This window comes from Sturnus vulgaris, chromosome 1 (assembly GCF_052056855.1).
Source record: "Sturnus vulgaris isolate bStuVul1 chromosome 1, bStuVul1.hap1, whole genome shotgun sequence".
Lineage (NCBI taxonomy): Eukaryota > Metazoa > Chordata > Aves > Passeriformes > Sturnidae > Sturnus > Sturnus vulgaris.
This window is the reverse complement of record NC_142243.1, coordinates 35,126,244-35,149,226: the sequence shown is the minus strand read 5'-3', so window position 1 is coordinate 35,149,226 and position 22,983 is coordinate 35,126,244. Positions and strand designations below refer to the sequence as shown.

General features: G+C 41.4%; 1 protein-coding gene across 2 annotated transcripts in view; it reads right to left on the bottom strand.

The window, feature by feature from the left end:
* GALNT15 (polypeptide N-acetylgalactosaminyltransferase 15) overlaps positions 1-22,983 on the bottom strand; it is a 29,998-nt gene that overhangs the window by 6,716 nt on the left and 299 nt on the right. Inside the window, exons 1-8 of one of the 2 annotated variants that reach the window (XM_014893856.2) lie at positions 22,371-22,652; positions 21,615-22,160; positions 15,961-16,127; positions 15,042-15,246; positions 6,613-6,780; positions 5,883-6,000; positions 4,929-5,123; positions 88-219 (exon numbers count right to left, since the gene is read on the bottom strand). In XM_014893856.2, the coding sequence (XP_014749342.2) occupies positions 88-219; positions 4,929-5,123; positions 5,883-6,000; positions 6,613-6,780; positions 15,042-15,246; positions 15,961-16,127; positions 21,615-22,159 (1,530 nt within the window). In that variant the 5' untranslated portion in view covers position 22,160; positions 22,371-22,652. Of the gene's footprint in view, positions 1-87; positions 220-4,928; positions 5,124-5,882; positions 6,001-6,612; positions 6,781-15,041; positions 15,247-15,960; positions 16,128-21,614; positions 22,161-22,370; positions 22,653-22,983 lie in introns of those variants that run through there. The other variant, XM_014893849.2, reaches the window with a different exon arrangement.

Genomic DNA, 22,983 nt, shown 5'->3' with positions numbered 1-22,983 from the left:
CCGAGTACTTGGGACCTGGAAGTGACACTGGAGTCTTTGAACAATGCAGAAAAAAAAGATCATTCTTTATAGTGTGTTTTCTCTTACCTTGCCAGAAAATCTTGGTTTGTCTCCAGGTTGGGAGAGTTCAGGGTACACATTTGATAGAAACCACTGGAAATTTCTACAGCCCAGTCTCTTCTGTAGCTGAAGGCGCTCACTGCAGTCTGGCTTCTCTGCCTTTATGGACAAAGGGAAAAAGGGCAACAAGGTTACTGGTGTATTTGTCTTAAAGATACTAGGATGGAAATGACTACACAGGAATTATTTCTACCACCTTTTCTATCCTGAATGTTACCAATATTGATATATATCTCTTATGACATATGCAAAGGGGGAGATCCAGCTATGGTGCAAACTTCTTCAAACTTTGTGCTAAAATAGCCACAGTCTGGCATTGGGACAGAAGTGTTTCTGAAGTAGCATACGTTGTGAAAATAATTATGTCCTCAAAATTATTATTATACCACAAGATAAGTAAGTCTTATAAGTCTTAAGTCATATTTTTATTTTAAAAAGTCAGGACCAAGTTTGATAGCTGTTGCACAGAAATTCAGTGGGATTGTATTAGATTGCCATTTAATATAGAATTTTTCCCACTGATAAAAACTCAATTTCCTGGCCTTTGGCAGCCCAAACAGTTCTCTGTGATCAGAGGGAATAAGTGATGACAGAATTTAGCCCAAAATATAGTCTATCACCTATTATCTGTCTATTATCTGTCAGTTACTAAATGTAATGAACAAAGGTGTTCTGCAGCTATAAATGCATTAAACCTTTCCTATGATTTCTCTGTTTTCTTGAATTATAAAGACACAATATCAGCTCTCAACTTTCCTAGTAGCAACTCTGTTATGAAAAAAGACAAATGCCTTCAACCCTTGGTGCAGCTACAGGCATCTGCACTGCAAAGGACTGACAGGCTAAATATTTGAGGGTATTTAGCACTAAAGATGACTAATAGGATTCTCAAAACCTCTAAGAACTTATGTATCTAATTCTTCAGTTACAAAACCACACAAAATGCTTTTCTAAATCTCTCAGTGCCCAATTTTAAAAACTCTAAACAACCCTTAAAAGTCTCTCTCCTCTTTCTTGCCAGCAGTAGATGTCCCCTCTTCATGTTTCTACTTTTTAAAAAATGCAGTTTGGGATGGGATTTCAGGAAACTGGTCTGGATTTCTTTGTCAAAAATTAGAATTGGCAATGTAAGCAGAGAATTGCCTGTAAATAAGTTTTTCCCAGACCAGCTATTTCTCTATATCCATAAGAAAGAAAGAAAAGGACTTTGCAGCATGGAAAACATTGAAAAATGAAGGGCCTTGGAGATCAAAGGTGAGGTGTCAGTCTCTAAAGGCAGGGATCAATCATTCCATATGGCACTGTTTGCCAGCCATTGTAAACTCCACAGGCAAAGCTCAACAGTTGCAATGAGTTTAAAAGAACCTCCTACTTCAGTGTCAGTCTTGGATTCCATAAGCATAACAATAAAGTTTAGCAATTCTGCACTACACAGAACCATCCTCTAGAGGTTTTCCTGGAAAAGGAAGAGAGAAGTAAAATGCTTCCTCTAAAAAGATATGTTTCTCCTGAGACTCTGCCTTGGCTGAGGAAGGCAGTGGCAGTAAATCTCATTTTATCATACTAGTTACAGTCTGCATTCGATGCTGAATAAATGGTGTAAATAATGTAAAGAAACTCATTGTCCCTGTAAACCCATCTGAAAGGAAACTGTGCTTGTAAATTAAATATGCAAACCACACAAGAAAAGGAGCAAAAGAGCTGGTAGCTGAAGTAGTAGAGAGCTGGGAAGAGGCTAATTCATCTGTTTAATGCTCACACCATGGGCATCCTGTGCAAGATGTGATTCAGACCATAAACCAAGAAGGGTTATAAAGCCACCTAAATGGGTGTCACTGGTTGTTTTCTGCAGTGAGCAATGGTGGTGCAGACTCATAGAGAAGTCTATAGTGGCCCATAGGTGGCTCTGCTCACCCTCTCCGTGCAATAAATCCCCTCAGGGCCCTCTACTGCTGAGTGGCAATAATGTCCTTGCTTGCTTGTGCCTTTTGAATAACATCCCACTGCACTGACAGGCTGAAAACATCGGCTGTGACATAAAGGAACACACCAAAAGGTCCATTTATGTTATGGTATGCTGCACACAGAGATCATAAAATTGATCATTTGAAGGAGCATCATATTCAGAAGTAGTAAAAGTATTCTGGCTAGAATAAACTCAGGCAAAAGGTCATGCTGCTTACAGCTAGCAAGCTGTATCATTGGTGACTGTAGTTTTTAGTAGAGAAAATTGCTTCTGAGCTGATAAGAAGAGCTTTCAGGGAATTATTAAATGATTTAAAGACCTCACTGCCCATTTTAAAAGGCTTGGTCTAGTGGCTATAACCCTTTCTGAATCAATTGACAGGCTACTGGCCAGTGGAGTTCAAACCTGCAACACAGACGAGGGAGGATCTTTAAAAAAGATGTGAAAATAAGAGTGAAAAAGGAAACACAATAGCTCCAGACTCTACAATTAGTAGGCTGACTGGAGAGGCAGATCCACTGGTGAAGCATAAGGAGGTGGGACTAGGTGACAAGAGAGAAGTCATGCTGATATACAGTCCTGTTCCTCTCCCCACTATAATGCAGCTCCTGCTGGACCTGGCTTTCTTGGGTGATGGCCAGCCCTGAACGAATGAGGCATGCAGGACAGGTATTACTGGAGCCAGTGGTGCTCACCAATGCAGATGAGCTCATTAAAGCTGTCAGGATTGGTGGCAGCCTAGGCCGTAGCGACCAAGCCCTTGTTGAGTCTGTGGTCTCAAGGAGTGTGAGCCTGGTGAGGAGCAAAGTCAAGACCCTGAACTTTGCAAAAACAAGCTTCCAGCTGTTTAAGGAGCTGGTGAAGGAGATCCCTGGGAAACTGTCCTTTAGGGCAGAGGTGCTGACCAGAGCTGGCAGCTCTTTAAAGCCGCTTTTCCTATAGTGCAAGAGCTCTCTATCCTGGTGTGCAGGAAATTGAGCAAGGCATGCCAGAAACTGGCACGGCTGAGCAAGCATCTGCTCTTCAAACTGAGCAGGAGGAAAGAAACGCACAGAGAGTGAAAGCAGGGACAGGTGATCTGAGTAAAGTACAGGAAAATGGTCCGAATGTGTAGGGGTGGGGCCAGGAAACACAAGGCAAAGCTGGAACAAGACTTGGCAAGGGACACAAAGAATCACAAGAAGGAATTCTATAAATACATAAGTCAGAAAAGAAAGGACAAGGAGAATGTGACCCCCGCCCCCACCGATAACCAAGAAGAATGAACTGGTGGCGACTGATATGGAGAAGGCTGGGTTGTATTCCTCAGTCTTTGCTGGTAGTCAGGCTTTCCATTCTTTCAAGACTCTGGGGAAGGTGAATGAAGTCCCTCTCCCTATAAGGGAAGAGCAAGTTGGGGATCACTTGATGAAACTGAATAGAAGTGAAGGCTTCAGGAAAAATTTAGAGCAGCCTCCCAGTACCTAAAGGGGACTTACAAAAAAGAGCAGTAGTCTTAAACTGAACGAGAGCAGGTCTAGATTAGTTATTGGGAAGGAGTTCTTTACTCAAAGGATGGAGAGGCACTGGAACTGGTTGCATGGAGAAGCTGTAGAGGCCTCATCCCTGGAAGTGCTCAAAACCAGGCTGGATAGGGCCCTCAGCAATCTGATCTAGTGAATGGCATCCTTGCACATGGCAGGGGTGTTTGAATGACCTTCCAACTCAAACCATTCTCTGATTCTATGATTCTATGAAATGCAGGAACAAATACGAATGGGAAACTGCACAGCACCTACCCATACTCTGCCTAAATGCTTTCAATGAATCTTTTTCTCCTTAAAAGCGTGGCATTGTTAAATGAACAGGAAGATAAATGGTACATTTTCATTCAAAACTGCTCACAAGTTTGCCTACTGCCTTGTAGAAAGAATATGATTACAAGAAAAAGTACCAGAGCCAGAGAATTCCTGAGAACTGCAGCAACATTATCAACAACATTAACTACACCAACAACATTCCCCACAGCTGCAAGACTCCCAATAAGCAAACATCCACTTGTTTCTAATACAAGGGATATACAGTTCCTTGACCACCCCTGATCTGTCATGGAGACTGTACTTAAAACCCAGGTGCAGCCATTCTGTAGTTATTGGATTATGTGTAACCTGCAGATGGTTCAAGTGTAGTTGTATGCCAAGGTTACACCACACACCTGCCTGCAAGCCTGTCCTAGCTTACAGGCTGCTGGGAATCCAAATTCCTGGAGGAATGTCTAGTCAGATGTCTGCACCATGCTTCTAATGAAAGTATAACTTGTAAATAGTGGTGTGTTGAGACCTGACTTTCTCAGTTCAATTAATTCTGGATACATCAGTTCAGGGGAAAAAACACACCTTTTTTTGTCACTAGACCACTCAGATATGTTCCCTTGCAGGAGAGGCACTATAATTTGCCACTCACCTGTGAATAATACTGAATGTTCTCAGAAGCCTGAGGAAGACCTTCAGTAACCAAGAATGAACCCTCTAGGACAGTCCTCTGAGCACAAAGTGCTGCAGGCTTCCACTTCAGATGCATCACAACCCTCCATGTACGATCAGTGAGAAAACAAACTACAGCTTGTTGGGGAGTCATTTGGAGAAGAGGTTATACTCCACAAGGTTTGATAACTTCAGCACAAGGCTGAACTTAGGCCCAAGTTTCTCTCTCTCCTTCCTGGTCTGACAGCTCTTTCACTGGCAGGTTTAATAAAAAGACTATACCCTGCATCTGACTGCATACAGACACCCCCATTCCTATTCCTCTCCCTTCACCTATCTCAACATAAACCTCAGAAACAAACCTCTACAGATGTCTTTACCTTGCTGATTAAGAAAGCCACTGTGTCATGCTTGTAGAAGTTCTCTTTAAATGAGCCCAGCCAGGTCTCTGCTATTCGGATTTTGTTCCTCACAATGGCCTCTTCATAGGAGAAAGCACGGGGGAAGTGATTTCGATAGACATGCCCAACTCGGGAGCATGGGATAATTTCTACAGAGCCACCACAGAGCCAGGTCTGAAACATAGTGAAAGCACAAAAAGAGATTACCTTACTTAGATCACTTTTATCTGAAATGAAGAAGCTCCTTTACTCTAGACTCTGCTTCAGGAAATCCTAGAAACAGCAGGAGCATTATTATATGCTTCTTTATACATTGCTCCTCACATACACAGAGAAGATACTGGGCATTCAGACCTCTGATTTGAACCAGTATGGCTATTTGTATGCTTTCATGTTTTTCTGTGCACAAACAGTGCAGAGCTGTGGAGAAATCTGGGTGCACACTTTTCCTTATCTGGGATAATAAAAACACTATGCCCTTTGTGCCTGCAATTTTCATTGGTTTTCAATATCAGTTACGTTTTGTATTCAGCAAAAGTCAATGCAAAGGATTTAATATAAACAATTTGCTATTAAGACTACAGGCAGGCAAAGAAACAAAGCTACTCTCCCTTTGGTGCATGTTAACATATCAGAATAAAAGAGGTGGCTTTCAGAGGTTGCCAAAAGCAGTGACTTGGGTCTCAAGCAGCCAGTGATAGCCAGCAAAATGTCCTTCTCCTGAAGTAAAGCTCCTAACTCACAGCAGCTGCATGTTCTTTTGTAGTCCTGACAGGCTGTGGAGTGTAGGGATAGATTTCTGCAGGGAAGGTTGTAGTCTCCATAACCAAACAGGTTCTGCACTGTTTTTACAAATATCTTCTTGCTTTTTCCTTCAGGTTCCTTAAAATTGCAATAGTTATCATAGCTTGATGTTTTAATTAAGATCCTTACCCTAATAGATAGTTCCAGGTTTTCTGCTCCCCACATGGTCATGTCAGAATCATAAGCTCCAGTATTTTGGAAGTAATGTCGATCCATGGCCACCACTGCACCAGCTACTGCTGGACTCCTGTGTAGAAAACAGTTTGGAAGGGAACACCTTGAGTTACTGATAAAGAATTACACAGAGAGTGAAAAATCCACCATTTCCATAGAGAGGGTATTACAAAATGATTCAATACTGCTCCATATAAGCTTGAATGAACTGATTATCTAACCAAAATAAAGAACAACTGGAGTGTAATTCTAGGATTTGTTTGGGGAAGGGGGCTAAGAGCTGAATTATCAAATAAGACTCAGAACAGTGGGGAACACTGCAGACATGTATATTCAAAACAAGAGACAAACAGATCATGATTAAGACATCTCTTTTAACTCTGTATGACATGTCTTTTGCTTTCCCTACAAGCCTCCATACCTTGTCTGGTCAGGCTGTACACTAGCTGTGTCGATGTGTGGAAAGTATTTGTCACATTGAAAGTGTGACTGCAATCAGTTAGAATGATTACTAAAGGCCAAAACAAACAGCACAAACAAAAAAACTATTCCTTCAGATTAACTAACTGAGCATGTGCAAGTAACCACACCTTTCTCTTTTTAGCTGGAAAGTGACTCAAGATGACCCAAGCTGTACAGTTTTGCTGCTGAGCTGAGCAAGGCACATTGTCTGATGGACTGTTACCTGATAGGGCTGATGGGAGACTGTCGTACCTTCTCTTCATGCTCTGGCACTGGTTCCCAATGAAAATCTAATTTCCAATCAAAAACACCTCGATGCAGCCCCACAGAGTGATAGTACTGAAAGGTCTTCCAGTCTATGACATCTATAACAGGGGAGATGACACTGTTTCTGAAAAAGACAATACCATTCATTTCCAAAACCAAATCATAAATTAAGTTCATTACTCTGTTAGTAAACATTAGTTCTCCCCTTTGACACTGTCAAGCGCAAGCACTCCTCTAAATGCTGAGTGCCCTTAGTTTCCCTGCTGACAGAAGCTCAGGTGCTCAGTGCACGGGAATACTGAGCATGCAGTGAGGAATCTAAAGATCAACAATTTATGGATACCCAGTACCTTGCATTGTCATTTAGCTATCTAGGATTTTGTTATGAGTTAACCATCAGAATTCTTATAAAGCTATTTCATACAGAGCCCCAGCCTCTGATGCTAAAGGCTCTGCATGGATGCAAAGTTTATAGCAGAAGATGATTTGGTCTCTCACACTTCATCATCCTTTGATTTTCCTGTAGATATTGCACACATTTCATGAGTTTGTCACATCAGGCCAATAAAGAGTGCACTTATCCTTAGTTTGTTCTGCTGGTTGCTTTGAAAAAATATTTATTACTGAGTTCATAAGCCAGTGCTTGTTTGTATTTTATCATAATCTTAGAATGCTCTTGCAAATGTGCTGTCAAAGGGTGGAATCTACTTTTAAGAGCAAGAACAGAGCCATTGCACTCTAAGTGGCAATCCTTGAATTAATTTCAAACTTAAGTTAAATTTGGATTAGTCTGAGAAGAGGTACTAGACATTTCCCTATGCAAAGAAGTCACAGTATTTCACAATGTACTTGCACATCATCTTGGAATTATCTGGTAGTTTCAGAACACTCTTCAGTGTTCCTTGTTTTCAGGTCAATGATATATCACATTTGGAAATTTTCAGAGTATGAATGAAATGGTATTAGGGACTGCAGGGAAAAAGTGTTGAAGAATAACATTATCCATTTCTACTCTGTAATGCTAAAAGGATGGTCTCTGGTCTCAGTGCAAAGACTTGTCTATAGACAGAAGTTCCTCTGGAGAAAAATCAGTAATATTTAAGAAGGATTAAAGTACACTGGAAACAATTATTATTGTTCTAGAGTAGGAATATCCATGTAGGAAATTATTCCCTAGGAAAAAACTTCCAGTTAAAACAGAGAGAGAGAAAACAGAGAGAGAGAAAAAAATGAAATGGTCAATTTAGGGGCAAAATGTAGATGTTTTTATCTCCTCTTTTAAGATATATGTGTTGGTCAGAAATCACAAGGAGAGAAATTTGCTTGAAACATAACACTGTCAGTGAAGAAAGGACATCTCAGAAGTCTCCAGTGCAGGGAGACATTTTTCCATGGTAGAGGCCAGAACCAGCTAAGGAAGAAGGTAGCTCTGGGTGATGTTAACGTATTCTTGACATATCTTCTCTGCCTCTACAATCACTACAATGACTTTTCAGTATCAGAGTGGGGGAAACTCCCAACTTTGTTTTTTTACAGTTGACATTTCCTGTAGAGAATTTTAGAAGCCCACATAAAAACAGACTGCTGCTTGCCACTTGATAGTACAAAGATGAACCGTGCAGAGGATTGCTTTAAAATGACTCAATTTTGTTTCCTAGTAAGAGCAGACTGTCCTATGATGAGCTCAAGCCAGGAAGATATAAAATAGAAAAGTGATTTTATTTCTCTGCTCAGGTGTAAAACCATCCTTTATAATATGCAACAATAGGCACTCTTAGAAACAAGCATCTGGTTTATAAATAGGTGAGAAAATGTTCTGGTCACATGCAGCATTTGCAGGCATATACATCAAGGCAGTGAGTTCCTGTCATCCCTCCACAGGACTCAAGAAGAAATGAGAAGAAGTGATAGTAAAAATAATAAAGCTGATATCCTTCCCTGATTCTGCCAATGATGTCCCTGTGATACAGTTTTGTATCCATGGCAGAAGAAACCACCCAGTGCTCAAGGCAGCAGGGCCCTTTCTACTGAAAATTTTACTCACTAACAGCATGCAAAGGAAACTACCTGCTTCTGAAAGTTATTAAAGGTAGTGTCCCACTGGACTCACACAAACTAGCATTTCTTTTCTTTGATATGCTGGGGGAAATGCATCTGACAAGTTAAATGGATTTTAAATGACTAAATGTCAAAAATGAAAAGTCACTGTAACAGTAATTTCTGCAGTCTGCTGCATTCTCCAGGTATATCTCTGACAACTGCCTGGTTGGGAGCATAGATGCAGCTGCATAGTTCCCACCTCAGCTTGCTGCTGCTTGTTGAAACCCACACTAATTCTTGCTACTGGTTTATCCATTCTCATTCAGACAGGACTGAGGAATTAATGACTCCAGGGTAGTTTATTTTACGACTTCAGATTCAAGAGGGAAACATCAGGAGGGCGTATTTGACTAGAAGCCAGAGGAAATGTAGACTAAACCACTCCAAAGACCTTGACCATGCAGACTAGACCACATCTGAACTGATGTGAACCACATGAACCAATTCTGGATAGTTCAGATAGAGACAATGCAAATACAGACACCCTCAGATATATTCTGGATCAGATGATCCAAACATTTCAGACTATCCTACCTTTTAATATCATTGCTACTATTTAAAACCTGTCTTTTTTTTTAATCCACCTTAAATTTATTGCCACTATAAAGCTCCAAACTCCAATGGTCCTTCTGGCATCAGTGCAATTACTTACAAGCCTAGGCATCACAGCAGTAGTTCTAGTTATTGGGCATTGATTCTTCAAGATTCCAATTCGAGAAATATAGCAGTAAGGACATAATGGATTCTGATAGTTTGGAGACCAAGCAATTATCCAAACTATCTGCAAATTATGACATGGAAAATTACAGTGTTTAAGCTGAAAGTAACTTGAAGGAATAGGTCATGCTCTATCCTGGCTAAATTCAACCATAAACCAGAATAAAATAAAATCTGATCTCCTTTCCCACAAAATTATACAGTAAAACTTGATAACTGTGTTTTAGAGCTACTGCTCGTGTAGCTTTTTCAAAATGCCAAGATTAACAATTTTCAAAAGTATGTTTGTAAGAGTAATTCTAGACCTTCACCTAGTGTACGTGTAGTATAGTCATGATGTAGCTCTGCTGAAACCAACAGATACACACTGTCTTAAAACTTAATACTGGGAGTGTCTTTCTGATCTGAAATAGAGGAATCTAGTAACTTTATCCTGTGTGAAAATTGGTCAATATTAAATTTTAATCCTAAACAAGCAGTGCTTTACCCATTTTTTGGTTGGTATAATTAAAAAAAAATTAAAATAGGTGTTTCCTGCATATTCAAGGATGGTTGGATATTTGTGTAGTTATAAAGGCAAATTTGCAGTAGATGGTAATTGGAAGATGTTCTTAGATATTCTTGTTTGTAACTGGGTAACTGGCAGACAACAGCTTCTCAGCACTTTGAAATGAAACACAAACTACTGCTAATTTTACTCGGTGGAATCTGAGGAAAGGGAAAAACAGGAAATTCAAATACAACTAGCAGCAAGGCTTTGAACTGTCTGACTAATCTGTGAATATTTCAAATGCTTGGAACTCACACAAATTACAAAAGGTCACAATTCCATGAAAAGGAGCAACCCAAACAAGAACAATTTCCTGGTTTGGGATTTCTTTACCAAATACAATTGCAAATGAAATGTCTTCCCATGACCCTTTACAGTAAGCATGGACATTATGTTCTTTTCTAATTTTAAACTAAGTAACATGGGGAGAGGAAAATTTAATTAATGTATCTGTTTTGAAGTTTTGGATACACTTTTTTTGAAAGTGCTTTTGTATTGATTTATACTTTCTTTTGCTGGAAAGGGAATAGATTTTAATCTTTTTAAATCCTCCTTTAAATAAGAAGGAAAAAAATCCCCAAAAAACAAACATAAAAATGATATACATTCCTCAACCTATTTCACAGTGCATCATAGCTTGGAAAAATTAGATAGGTAAGAAATCCAGGCAGTCCTGGTTCTCTGTTTCTGCATGCAGTCAAAACTTCAGTGAGTAACTGAGGACCCAAGCTGGTTCCACAAAATGCTGTATTTCCATTGACAGCATCTTGCTGGCTAACTGGAGCCTTAGAAATACAGACCACTTGAAATTAGGTAGGGTTAATAAGAAGATAAAATGCAGTGATAAGGAAAGGCAAAGCTAAGATATAAAGGATTACGTAAATACTGCCTTATAGACCAGCTCAAGACTAACTTAGGGCATAGGAACAGTCTACTCAAATGGATGGACTATTCATATGCTAAGCACTAAGCAATTCTCTACAAAGCAGAGTGCCAAGGGAATGCTTTGGGAATGCTTTATTAAAAAATTGTAATTTTTGAACCAGCCTTTTCTGGCTAAAATTTTAAAATTTGTAGAGTAACAAAATCTGTAAGGTAACCAACATCTTTTAACACTGGACAGTCAGGGCACTGAGCCATGAATTATGCCTAAATCTTTATTGCTCCTATGTTTAGCAGTAATATTTGCCTTTGGCTTTAAACTCTCATCTTTATTTTCCTTTACCTCAACTTCTTTAAAATAGGTCACCTTCTGATCCTGATCAACTGTGAAAGATTGTGAAGAGATAGCTTATCTTCCCATAACCTACCATGTAAATGCAGAACATTTACTGAATTTGAAATGTTATTGACAAATGGGGGATATAAAAAATCGAGCAAACACAGAAATCCCAGGAAGCAGGCTGTCACATGTGAAGTGTATGGAAGGCTTTCAAAACAGTGAGAGCAGCATGGAATTGCATACTCAGACGCTGGGGTTGTGTGGGCTCTGAATGGATAACATCATGCTTCCCCAAGCCTGTGAGAAATTAGAGAACAGATGGCTTATGTATTTGGTAGCTCAAAAAGCTGGGATATGGGCCACTGAAAAGTGGGGAATCAGAATAAAAGAGATGAAGAAGCTGTTCATCTTTAGTGCAAAATATTTCCCTTCTCTCTTTTGTATTGCTCTAAAATCAGAACCATACAGAAAATTTCTGGAGAGCAGGATTCTTTCTATTCATGTATCTAAAAACCAGAGGCTTCCATTTGTTCCTGATGGGAGCATACAGATGATGAAACACCTTTCCAGTGCTATGCTAATTTCTTATTCTGTTTATCAACATTTTCATTAAAGATTAGTGACCTGGAATCACAGTGCTAAGTAGAGGCACTTTGAATTTTAGAAATCAGATAAGCTTTTTAAAATAATATAACAGGCTTCTGTTTCCTAATCTAATATTTGAGCTATGGTATAGGCAGTGCTCCAGCACAGAGAGAAACAGCCATTGCAATGAGGAGCAGGGCAAAGGTCCTAAGGGCCAGCGACTCCTTTGCAAACAACCCCTCTGTCCATAGTTATGGTACCCAGGCCTCTTTTAGGGTGGAATTCCTTGTCAAGGATATAATCAAGGTTCATTTTGCTTGCATGAAGTATTTTAAGGAAATACATTTTGGATTTTTTTTTTTAATCATCCTGCTTCAGCATGGTGCCCACTGTTTTTAGATCAAAGGAACAACATTTTTAAGGCTTCATGGCACAGTTCATTATATGCCCCCTCTGCCTTTCCCTGGATGGAATACAAAATAGCAGCTCTGCAGTCCCCTGGAAAAGGTAAACCCTTCCAAAGATGACTGTACTAATGGCACAACTACATTGTTATGCACCATGCTACTCACCTGGAATTAACCTGGAACACAAACAATTGTCAAATGAAATGATCTGTGGGGCATCTCATGTAGTTTCCTAATATTGTCCAGATACCTATGGTATTCATCCCAGAATAATCAAAATGTCAAGGAATGCTTTAGAAACCACTGAACCATTCTCTAGGCAATACACTAAGCTGATGCACAGCTTCCCAGTCAATTTATTAGGCATGGTTCACAGAACTAGTCCCAATCAAGGTGCTCAAAAGTGTATATTCAATTATTTTAGAATGACTTCATATTTTTTCAGAAAAATAAATTAGATTGGGTTAGTGAATAAAGCCATAATTTAGGGAGATGAAATGTCATTACCTAGAACAAGTCAAATATTTGTCAAGTATTTCTATATAAATATTTCTATACCTGTAAAATAGGAATAATTTTTCTTATATTTACCCTGCATTCTACTAAGAACTGGGAGTATCTTTCTTGTTGTGAGCATGTTCAACTTTCAGTGAGATCTCAGTCTGGGCAAGGATCTCTCAGCATCACTCAAAGACAGATCACAGTAATAGTGACACACTTTGATCAGGAGTCTAGAAAATTAGGCTTAATCACAAGTTTCAGAGTTACAGCTCCCTCAAGCTCCTGCAAAGGTTTGAGCTTTGGAAGGCTGCATTGGTCCTTGCCAGCAAACAACTCACCCATTTCAGGTGATGAAGTGTTTTGCCATCCTGTCCCTCCAGCAAAAGTGCATGAGTTACAGTTTAATTGGTACATTGAGAAGAGGAAAGATGGATATTTCACCAGTTACTCTCAACTTTCTGTGCTTTCCTCACTTGGGTAGTCTCAGGGAGTGCACATGATTCAATTTAACAGCTCCTCAAGTGCTTAATGAAGCCAAGTTAACTATGCTAATGCTTTACATTTCCATGGTGATATCCATGCAAGCATTACAGGCAATTTATGAAAAGTCATGAATTAACTTCCTGATGGGGTCAGTGTTATTGTCACCGTTCTTCAGCTGGAGAAAGAGGGACAGTAAGGGAAGGTGACTGCCAGGTGCTTTAGGCCTTATCTTCCCTCCTCAATGGAGGATGTCACAGGTTCTCCTCACTAGCAGTGACAGAGCTTCCAGGGTCAGACACAGTGACTGATACAGCACACAAAAAGGGATGGCTTAACCCATACTATTATCCAATCACTTTTCCACCTTTGCTTCATTAACCCAATTAGGTATTAGTTAATTCACTGTTAAATTCTGCTGTCCTGGAGGAATGAATGAGAATATGGGGCCTGTAAGGAAAGAGAATTTCTTTCTCACCCCCTGGTGATAGTGCTACAGAATCTCTGAATGATGGCAGACTTGGAGACTTTGCATTCCCTCAGGAGGGATAATTTTTGACAGTGAATTTTTGATGTTGTGGGGTCCTAACTTCTCTCCTGCTGTTGTAATTCTCCCTTCACTATAGCTCTCCTCTGAGACTTTTTGTAACTCTTAATTTCAGCAATTTCAACACCCTTGAATAAGGACTGGTCAATTGATACACACAGTACTTTGGCCTGAACATCAAAAATAGACTATATTTCATGGCAGAAGAATATTCTGAATATTCATGAAGTATATTCATAATAAACCATCTAATTAGTCAGCAAACAAAAAATAATCTGCTTTTCCAAGGAGGACCTTTTTGAAAAGAATATTCCTGACATTCTAGCACAGCATTACTCTTGCTTTCAGTATTCCTAATGTTTTCATTTAAATGATGTAATAATTTCTAAACGCTCATATTAATGCTCTTGTAAGCAAACATAATAAACCATAAAAACAGCTTCTTCCAATGCCTGGGAACTCCCTTTTAAGATGTTTAGAGTGACTATTTAACAGTCTAATACGAGTTTTAAGATTTTTTTTTTATTTTACCCCCTCTAGTAATTATTTTTCCTAAGTGACAGGTTAAGGTAGAAATTTTTCTTTCAAAAAATTCCTTTTAATAAAAGATTTACTGACATGTAAGCCTAGAAACATTTGCAGTGGTTTTAATCTCTTCAAAGGACTGCATAGCTGAGCTCAGCTGTAGATTAGAAAGCAGGCCCAAGACGCACCCTAAACATGAAATACTTGGAAATATGAAACTCTACCTTACTTTGTTACTTTGGTGTCAGTGAAAGTACCTGTGATTAGCTGGACTTATCTAGGCTGCCCAGGAAGTTTGGGCTTTTTCTGTGGAAGAGAAATGGTGGCCAAAAGGTGACAGTGGTAGACAGCCAAACTGGCTCAGGACAAAGCATTTTATTCTTTGCTTCATCACTAAGACAGCTAAAAAGTAAAAATAATGGAGTCCTACAGAAGTTTTCTCTGGTGGATGTTCGCTGATTTACAAACAGGTTAAGACTGAAACCTTTTTAATTCAGACCACCAGGAAGCCTTCTTAAAGCTCTAACTGGATACAAATTTTGAAATTTACACTGGGTGTAAAGTGACGGCTGTCAGCTGTGAGACCTATCCTGCTTCCCACATATCAGAGTGATGCATATGGTGATAAGGTAGAAAATAAAAGGGATGTGACCAGAAGCAAGAAGGTAACCAAGGGAGGATTACAAAAACTACCCAACATTTCCCAAACACGTCCCTTTCAGTAGAAATTAGCATATCCAGGGATATTTACCGGTTGCCTGAGAGCCTGGCCAGGAGGGGCTCCAGCCAGCCCTTCTGACACTCGCAGTGTGAATCCATGAAGATAAGCACATCTCCAGTAGCCCGTGCAGCTCCCAGCATCCGACCGCGGATAACTCCAAGCCTCTTGTTGCTCCGGATGAGCTTCACACCATCCAGCTTGGAGATGTATTCACTCAGAGCTGACTTCAGGGGCCCTGTAAGAAACAGATCAGTCACTGAAATGTTTTAGCTTTGATTGAAGCTGTTATAGAAAGGAAACAGGTAGTAGAAGATGCTACTTCTTGCTGGTAAAGTGTTTCAGGGGCATTTGTTATAAATGGCCAAGTAGGCCACGTTTCAAATATTTCTACAGCAGCATAATGTCAAAGGGAAGTAGAGACTAATGGAAACTGAGATTCACAAGGTATGAAGCTATTCCTGTGGGAATCTTAATAGCCTCCTCTCCTGTTTTCAGCTAAAGGCGGATGCTCTCATCATCTCATAAAATATACAGATGAGAGTGAGATACTACAGGTGTTTGGCTTTCCCAAGCACTTTGGATTACTTCAGCAATGTGGACTTTTCCACTCTATGCTTCAGCCAAAATCCAAGTCTGGAAATTATGACAGCAGTTCTGGTCCAGTGGGAATCCTAAGATTTGCATAGTGTGATCTTATTTTAAAGTAAGAAAGTTCAGAGTGTTTGTACATGATGTGGGGAAAAAATAAATATATTTCAAATTGAAAGGCTACGCTGAATTCTAGGGATGGATAGTGAAATCTGGTAATCAATTCTGGGCTCTGCTTAGCTCACTTCCTGAGAGTCCTCTTTGCCTTCTCCTCTCCTTTTTCACACACTTCTTGGAGGAAGACAGTTTCTTCCCCGAAGTTTTGGAAAAAAGAACTCGCATACAGAGAAATGGGAGCTACCTTGCTGGCTGAGATCATCAACTAGGATGATATCCTTGAGGAAAGCCTTTGGGGCAGTATCCATAATGCTGTGCACAGTTCTCAGCAGAGTAGACCAGGCTTCATCATGGAAACAGATGATGATACTAGCAGTAGGCAGACTGGAGTCATATTTTTGCTGTAGGCACCTGCATGGGTGAAATGAAGAAGACACTGGAAACACTGGAACAAATGTCTATTTTTTTTCTCAGAGCAAAGTTGCAAGCAGCATCCAAACCTTCAAGGGTGGAGAGCAGTTTAACATCTCAACTTACTTCTAAGAAAAGGAAGTACTAAGGTGTCCAAAACTGGAATATGAAGTGAAAATATGGGAATGGCACTATCAAAATTACAATACAAAAAGAAGAAGGTGTTCCTTTGTTCTGGGATAGTTTTTTTTCCTGCTCTATCTGCCTCAGAAAACAGAGCTCAAACAAAAACAGTCCAGAATGCAATGAAAAAGTGAAGATAATTACAGCAGAGTGAGGGATAAAGCAAGTCAGTCAGCCTCCACCAATTTCCACATTTTCTCAAGTAAGAGAAAAAAGAGCAAATGACTCCAGTACCATTAAGACTAACAAATAAAATACCTCATCTGCACAACCGAGCAATATACTTGTGGACTACCTGACCAAGATCCTAGTGAATGAAGCCAACATCTCAGTCATTTATGATAATAACATGGATCTTTACATGGGCCATGATTACAAATATAGATACATTTAAGAAAGAAAATGTATTTTAACTATAAAGTTTGTACAGGTTGCTTTTCCAATTAAAACGAATCACTGGTGAATGAGGCTGGGAGTCAGTGTGCAATCAAATCAGCAGAGCAGTCTGGAAGTGGGTGGTGTGGTGCAATGTGGAAAATCCAGTTTTGGGGGTTTGTTCCATCATTGATTTTCATTGTCTTGGGCTTGGGGAACACTGGCTGCAGGGAGAGTCTGCCATCTTGTCTTTGTCTCAGGAGGCCACGTGGCACTGGGTAGGGAGAGCACCCACCATCTTGTCTTGGTCTCAGGAATAACTGCGTAACACTGCCAAGCCACAGGAACATCCCCCTGCCATCTTGTCTTTGTCTCTAGAATAACCACTGTCATTGCTGAGTCACAGGAACATCCTCCTGCCATCTTGTCTTTGTCTCAGTGGCCATGCATAGCTAAGTCAAGGTGGTGAATGCCTTTTGTGTGTAAAGCATCTTCTCTTTTTGTATACTTGTGTTATTAATATTGCTGCTGTCACTGTGTGTTTCTTACTCCATTGCTGTTTCCTTCAGTAAAATGTTATCTCAACCCATAGCCTTTCCTTTGTCCTTCTCTCACCAGAGTGGAACAGGGGAAAGTTTGATTCCCAGCTTGTGTTAAACCACCACAATAACTCAAAACATTTAAAGATGACAAGCCTCACAGAAACTACATATGCAAACCATCTATTCTGGTGTGAGGATGCACAATTTCCAGAAAATGCCTTCAAATTTCCGTTGTAGATATGCAAAGATTATGTCTATATATTGCTTTGCTGACATTAGAAAGCACATTTTAAAAATCTTTTCATTTCCCAAACAACAGTCATTCAGTGTTCTAACTCATTTAATCTCCAGCAGCAAGAATTTCTTCAAGGAATTACACAATTGGCTGAATGTAGCCCATTGTTATTTCAGCATCTTTTTATTGCCAAGCAAATAATTATACAGATTTTACAGTGGTTGTTAAACAATTGGCTACTCAGCAGAAACTCATGTAAGGGATATAATTTTAGTATTTCTGTTTATTAGGATTTTACTTAGTGCTTCCGTTCATGGACTGAGGTCCTATGCTGCTAGACACTATCCAGACACAAAGATGCTAATGACTTAAGGGAATCCATTGTCTGAATGATTTAATTATGAATACACATAAATGATTACTATAGATGCACTTCTGGGAATATATATGAGCACAATCATAGCAATTTATTATATTTTTCAATAGTTCATTTTTTCTTAATAGAAAGGCAGATTTTCCTGATGATTTTTACACTGCAGTTAATCTGTATTGTCCTTGATTTACTAATTTTGTGTAATCAACAATAGTGTTACCTCACAATTTCATGTAAGATGATTGCTTTCGTTTTCAGCAGGATCAAGAAAAGAATACTCTCATGACTTGAGAGTGAGTATTTTCAAGCAGTAGAATTGAGAAGCAATTAAGGAAAGTGAAAATCTGATGCAGTTCTTTTACTACCAGGCAGCTTCTAACCAGAAATATTCTATAGCTATTTGTACCTAGTTGCTAGTACTGTGGTTATAGCAAGAAAATAAGGCTGTTGTAAATCTTAATTGGAAAAGAATTTAAAATAACTGTACTTGAACACATAACCTTGGTGGCGAGTGCTTAGTTGCCATGGAGATTGGCAAAGACTTGCAATATAGATATCTAATCTTCACAAAAATGCACAAGGGTACTGGTACACAAAAATACCTTCCCTGTAATTTGGAGCAGTTTCATAGACTGTCTATCATAAATTGGCATTTCAAAAAGTCAGGGCTGTGACTGTTACGAGACATAGTGATTTAATCAAATTTGTGAAAAACAAGGAATTGTCAATGCAGCAATGAACAGAGAGCAGTTCTGACAAGGCAAAGCAGAGGTGACAGGGACTCCCACTCGCCTTCAGGAAAATGTTTAATTGAGATTCAGCTCCAAACAGCAGTCCAGAGGAAGCTATACTTTTGTAATGAAACTTAAAACTTTTCTAGATACCTTGTGAGTTTCTTTTGCCTTTTGACACCCAAACCCAAGAGAGGAAAACAGACCTTTCTTTTGGGCAGAACCCCCATCATAAATGTCACAATGGCAAGCTTGATTCAGGTGTCCCAGGAGAGTGTCAGTCCCAGCTGGAGCAACTAAAAGCAGCAGAAAGCACCTTGAGGGATGAAGAGGATGGGCTGCTTTATTATGTGAAGTATCTGCCATCCAATTTCAAGTGATGTGAGAGAGACTGAGTCCATGGAGGTAACTCACTGAAACATCTCTAACTTGTCGGCTCCCCTCTAATTAAATAATAATAGACATTGTGATGAACAACATGATGCAAAACGAATAGAGACACAGACAATCTGATTCTGGTTTGCTCTTTCTTTACACTGCTGTAAAACTGAACTGACACAGTTGTGAGCCAGGCCCCCAGAGTAAACTACACCTAAAAATTATCATTATGGTTTGTGTGTTGTGCCACAAAGGACAGGTCTGGCTTAGACATATTCTGCTGCAGGTTTACGATCTGGATTTACATCAGCCTCAGATGCCGAGATCTGGGGTTTCAGTCTGGGCTCTGTAAGCTGTGGTGTTGAGAGCTATTTAGGCTGTAACTAGTCAGACAGCAAAATCCATCCAAGAGCTCTGAGACCACGGCTTATATTTTACCAAGATCAGTATTAACTAAAGCTGTCTCTTGTTGGATGGCCCTTCAGCTGCCAAACTGGTTTTTGGCTTTCCACCACAGGCAGTAAACTAGGGTAGTCATTCCTCCTTTGAACATTACATAGTTCAAAGACTTAGCAGTGAAGCATGCCAAAAAATAACTGAAATAATATCAGCATGTCATTATTTAATGTAGTTAACCAAATCAACACTGAACCTAGTAAATAAGTACAGAAAACATTGTTTCTTTTCTCTTTCTTAGAGACTGTACCCTTAAATTAGAGCTACCAGCTGTCTTTAAAGATGTGAAAATGAATACTAGGAAAAATATTATTCTGAGTTTTATTTAAAATGTTTTCCAGTACATCTTTCCACTGTGCCCTATGAGAATTGAACAACTACAATTGTTTTTATTACAGGAGACAAGACACCACTCACATCCCTTGCCCTCTCCCTGGGAAGGGAAGCATATCACAGAATCAATTAGGTTAGAAAAGACCTCTGAGATCATAGAGTCCAGTCTTAGACTGACCGTCACCTTCTCAACGAGACTACAGCACTATGTGCCATGTCCAGTCTTTACTTAAACATCCAGGAGTGACTCCACACCTCCCTGGACATTTCATTTCAATGTTTAATTGTCCTTTCTTTGAAGAAATTCCTCCTAATGTCCAACCTGAACTTTCCCTGGCGCAGCTTGATAGATACACCTCAGATCCTTTCCAAGAAGTGTGATGAGCCCCTCCTGGGCTGCTGGGGCAACTGGCTCTCAAGTCTCCAGACTTCAAATGTAACACCTGGAGCTTCAAATGCAAGATTTTTTCGTGGTGGCCTTACAGCCTGGCTGCTGACAGGTATGGTGATATTGGCAGAGCTTGTCTGACACACCAATCTTCACCTTCCTTCCTCCTGGGAGTTTCCTTTCAATATTTGCCACAGAATCACAGGATATTCTGAGTTGGAAGAACCCACAAGGATCATTGAGTCCAGTTCCTGGCCCTGCCCAGGACACCCTAAGGGTCACACCATTTGCCTGAGAGCATTGTCCAAACTCTCCTTGAACTGTCAGGCTTAGTGCTGTGACCACTTCCCTGGGGAGCTGATCCAATGCCCAGCGACCCTCTGGGTGAAGAACCTTTTCCTAATATCCAACCTAAACCTCCCCTGACACAACTGCAGGCCACTCCCTCGGGTCCTGTCACTGGTCACCACAGAGAAGAGATCAGTACCTGTCCCTCCTCCTCCCCTTGCGAGGAGCCTGTGGACAGCAATGAGGTCTCCCCTCAGTCTCCTCTGGGCTGAACAGACCAAGGGACCTCAGTGGCTTTTCACACAGCTCCTCCTCCAGACCCACTGCCATCTTTGTTGGCCTCCTCTAGACACACTTTAATAGCTTTGTATCTTTCTTATATTGTGGTGCCCAAAACTGCACACGATAAAGTGAAGCCACACCAGTGTAGAGTCGGCTCCACTTTTATGAGTCACCATCGGGCCACTTTTATTCTGGAAGAGCTGAAAGCCCCAACTCCTGACTCATTCATCAATTTGTAAGCCCAGTGACCCCATAGCTATGGCAGGTGGGCTGAGACGGGGCCTGGCCGAGAAGGGGAGCTGCTTCTTCTCCTCCTCAGCCCAGGAGGCGGACGGACAGACGGACAGACGGACAGACGGACAGACGGACAGAGAAGGGCGTGGGCCCGGGGCGCTCCCTGCCCTGCCGCCCCCGGCACCTGCCGTGACGCGGGCGCCGGTAGGGGGCGCTGCCGCCCGCCGGGCCTCGTGGTGAGGGCGCGGAGGCGCCGCGGCAGCGCTCACATCGCTCCGTGGGCTCTCACACCGCTCCGTGGGCGCTCACACCGCTCCGTGGGCTCTCACACCGCTCCGTGGGCTCTCACACCGCCCCAGCGCTCCGCGGGCTCTCACACCGCCCCAGCGCTCCGCTCACCCAGCCAGTCCCGGCTGACCCCCGGCACCGTGCCCCCCTCCGCCTTTGTCGCCCGCCCGCTCTGAGGGCTTGAACCACCTCCCGGAGGAGGAGGCTGGGAGTGTCCCTGGCCTGAGGAGCGGAGCGCCCGACCCGGAGCAGGGAGTTCGATAGGAAAGACGCGAGGTCTAGAGGAGGAGAGGTGCGGGGTTGGCAGGAGGAGAGGTTCGGGGGGGGGGGGGGGGGGGGGGTGCGGCGGCGGGGAAGGAGGCAGGTTTTCCCCCAGAAGTGAAATAGGGTGTTTTACTTACAACGGGTGTCGTACCTCAGGCAGGTCCCGGCGCAGCGCGATCCGCTCGCTGAGCACCTCGTTAAAGCCGTGGGTTTCAAGGCCGAGCGGCCGCTCCCCCGCAGCAGCCCCCTGCCCATCCTGCAGGGGAATGGGCAGCGGCTGGGACTCGGGGCCCCCCTCTGCCTTCCCCTCCGGCCGCCTGCTCTGCTGCTTCACCACGCGATAGCCCTTCCTGGCCTTGCTGTGGTTCCTTTTGCCGGTGGGCGACACGACGGCCATGATCAGCTCATCCTCCCGCAGGGAGATGAAAGGCGATAGACCATCCAAAGGGTAATACTGCTGGCTCTCCTCCTGGGTTTCCAGCATCTCTTGGGTCTCCACAAAGTCCATCTGATACCCTTCCCGGGGGTTGAACTCCACAGGCTGGAAAGTCCCTTCCTTGCTCTGGTTGCTGGGTGGTGGATTCAGCGTTGTAACCATCAGTAGCAAAAAACCCAGCATCAGAAACAACAAGAGAAACTGCAGCTTACGTGATCCATATCTGCACTTCTTCCTCAAGAACATACTGTTGGTGACAAAATGATACAGATGGTCATGTTAAATATCACTTGGATCTTCCTCAGATTTCAGTCCTCGGGTTGCACAAAAGCCCTGGTTTTCACTATCTGCCAAGAGGATTTTTTTTCTCCCTTCACATTTCACTGATGCCATTTCATGCTTTCCTCTCTATTTACAGAAAAAAAAATGGTAACATTCCTATTAATATTGTACTTACTGTAGTAAAATGTAGCATGGATCCAGTGAGATAAAGTAGATCCTTTATTATATGGAGTCCCAGCTTAGTTAGGAAAGTGCATGCTTTGCTGATTAAAAGAGTAACTAAAGCTTTGATTTTTTTTCCCTTTTAAAATTCTAAGTCGAAAGAAATCCCGTTTCCTATAATTTATTCCAGAGTAGATCCTGCTTCTTCAAAGTTTCCCGTTGCTGCCTGGATTGAAGCACTGTATTTCTGAAAGCAAATCTGACAGCTCTCCCCCGTTCAGAGGCTTCAAGTTAACTGTGATCAACAGATGAGAAGTAGTCGGTCCCTGACTTTCTTTCACACATAACTACGGCACTCAGTCAGGAAGCACTTTGCCAGACATAATACAGAGCAATGTGTGCGTCTTTTTCTTGGTCCTAATGCCCTCACTGTGCTTGTCCTATCAAATCAAAACTTTGCAAAAGCTGTAATAGATGAAATACAAGTAGCCAAATGTTGCATTAGAAAAGAAATCAAGGCATGGCACAGATTGCTGTACATAATAGCTGTATTAAGCTGAGAATGTGCAGAGCAAGAATCAAGAATTTTATAAACTGAATAAAAGATGGAGAGCACATGCTTTATT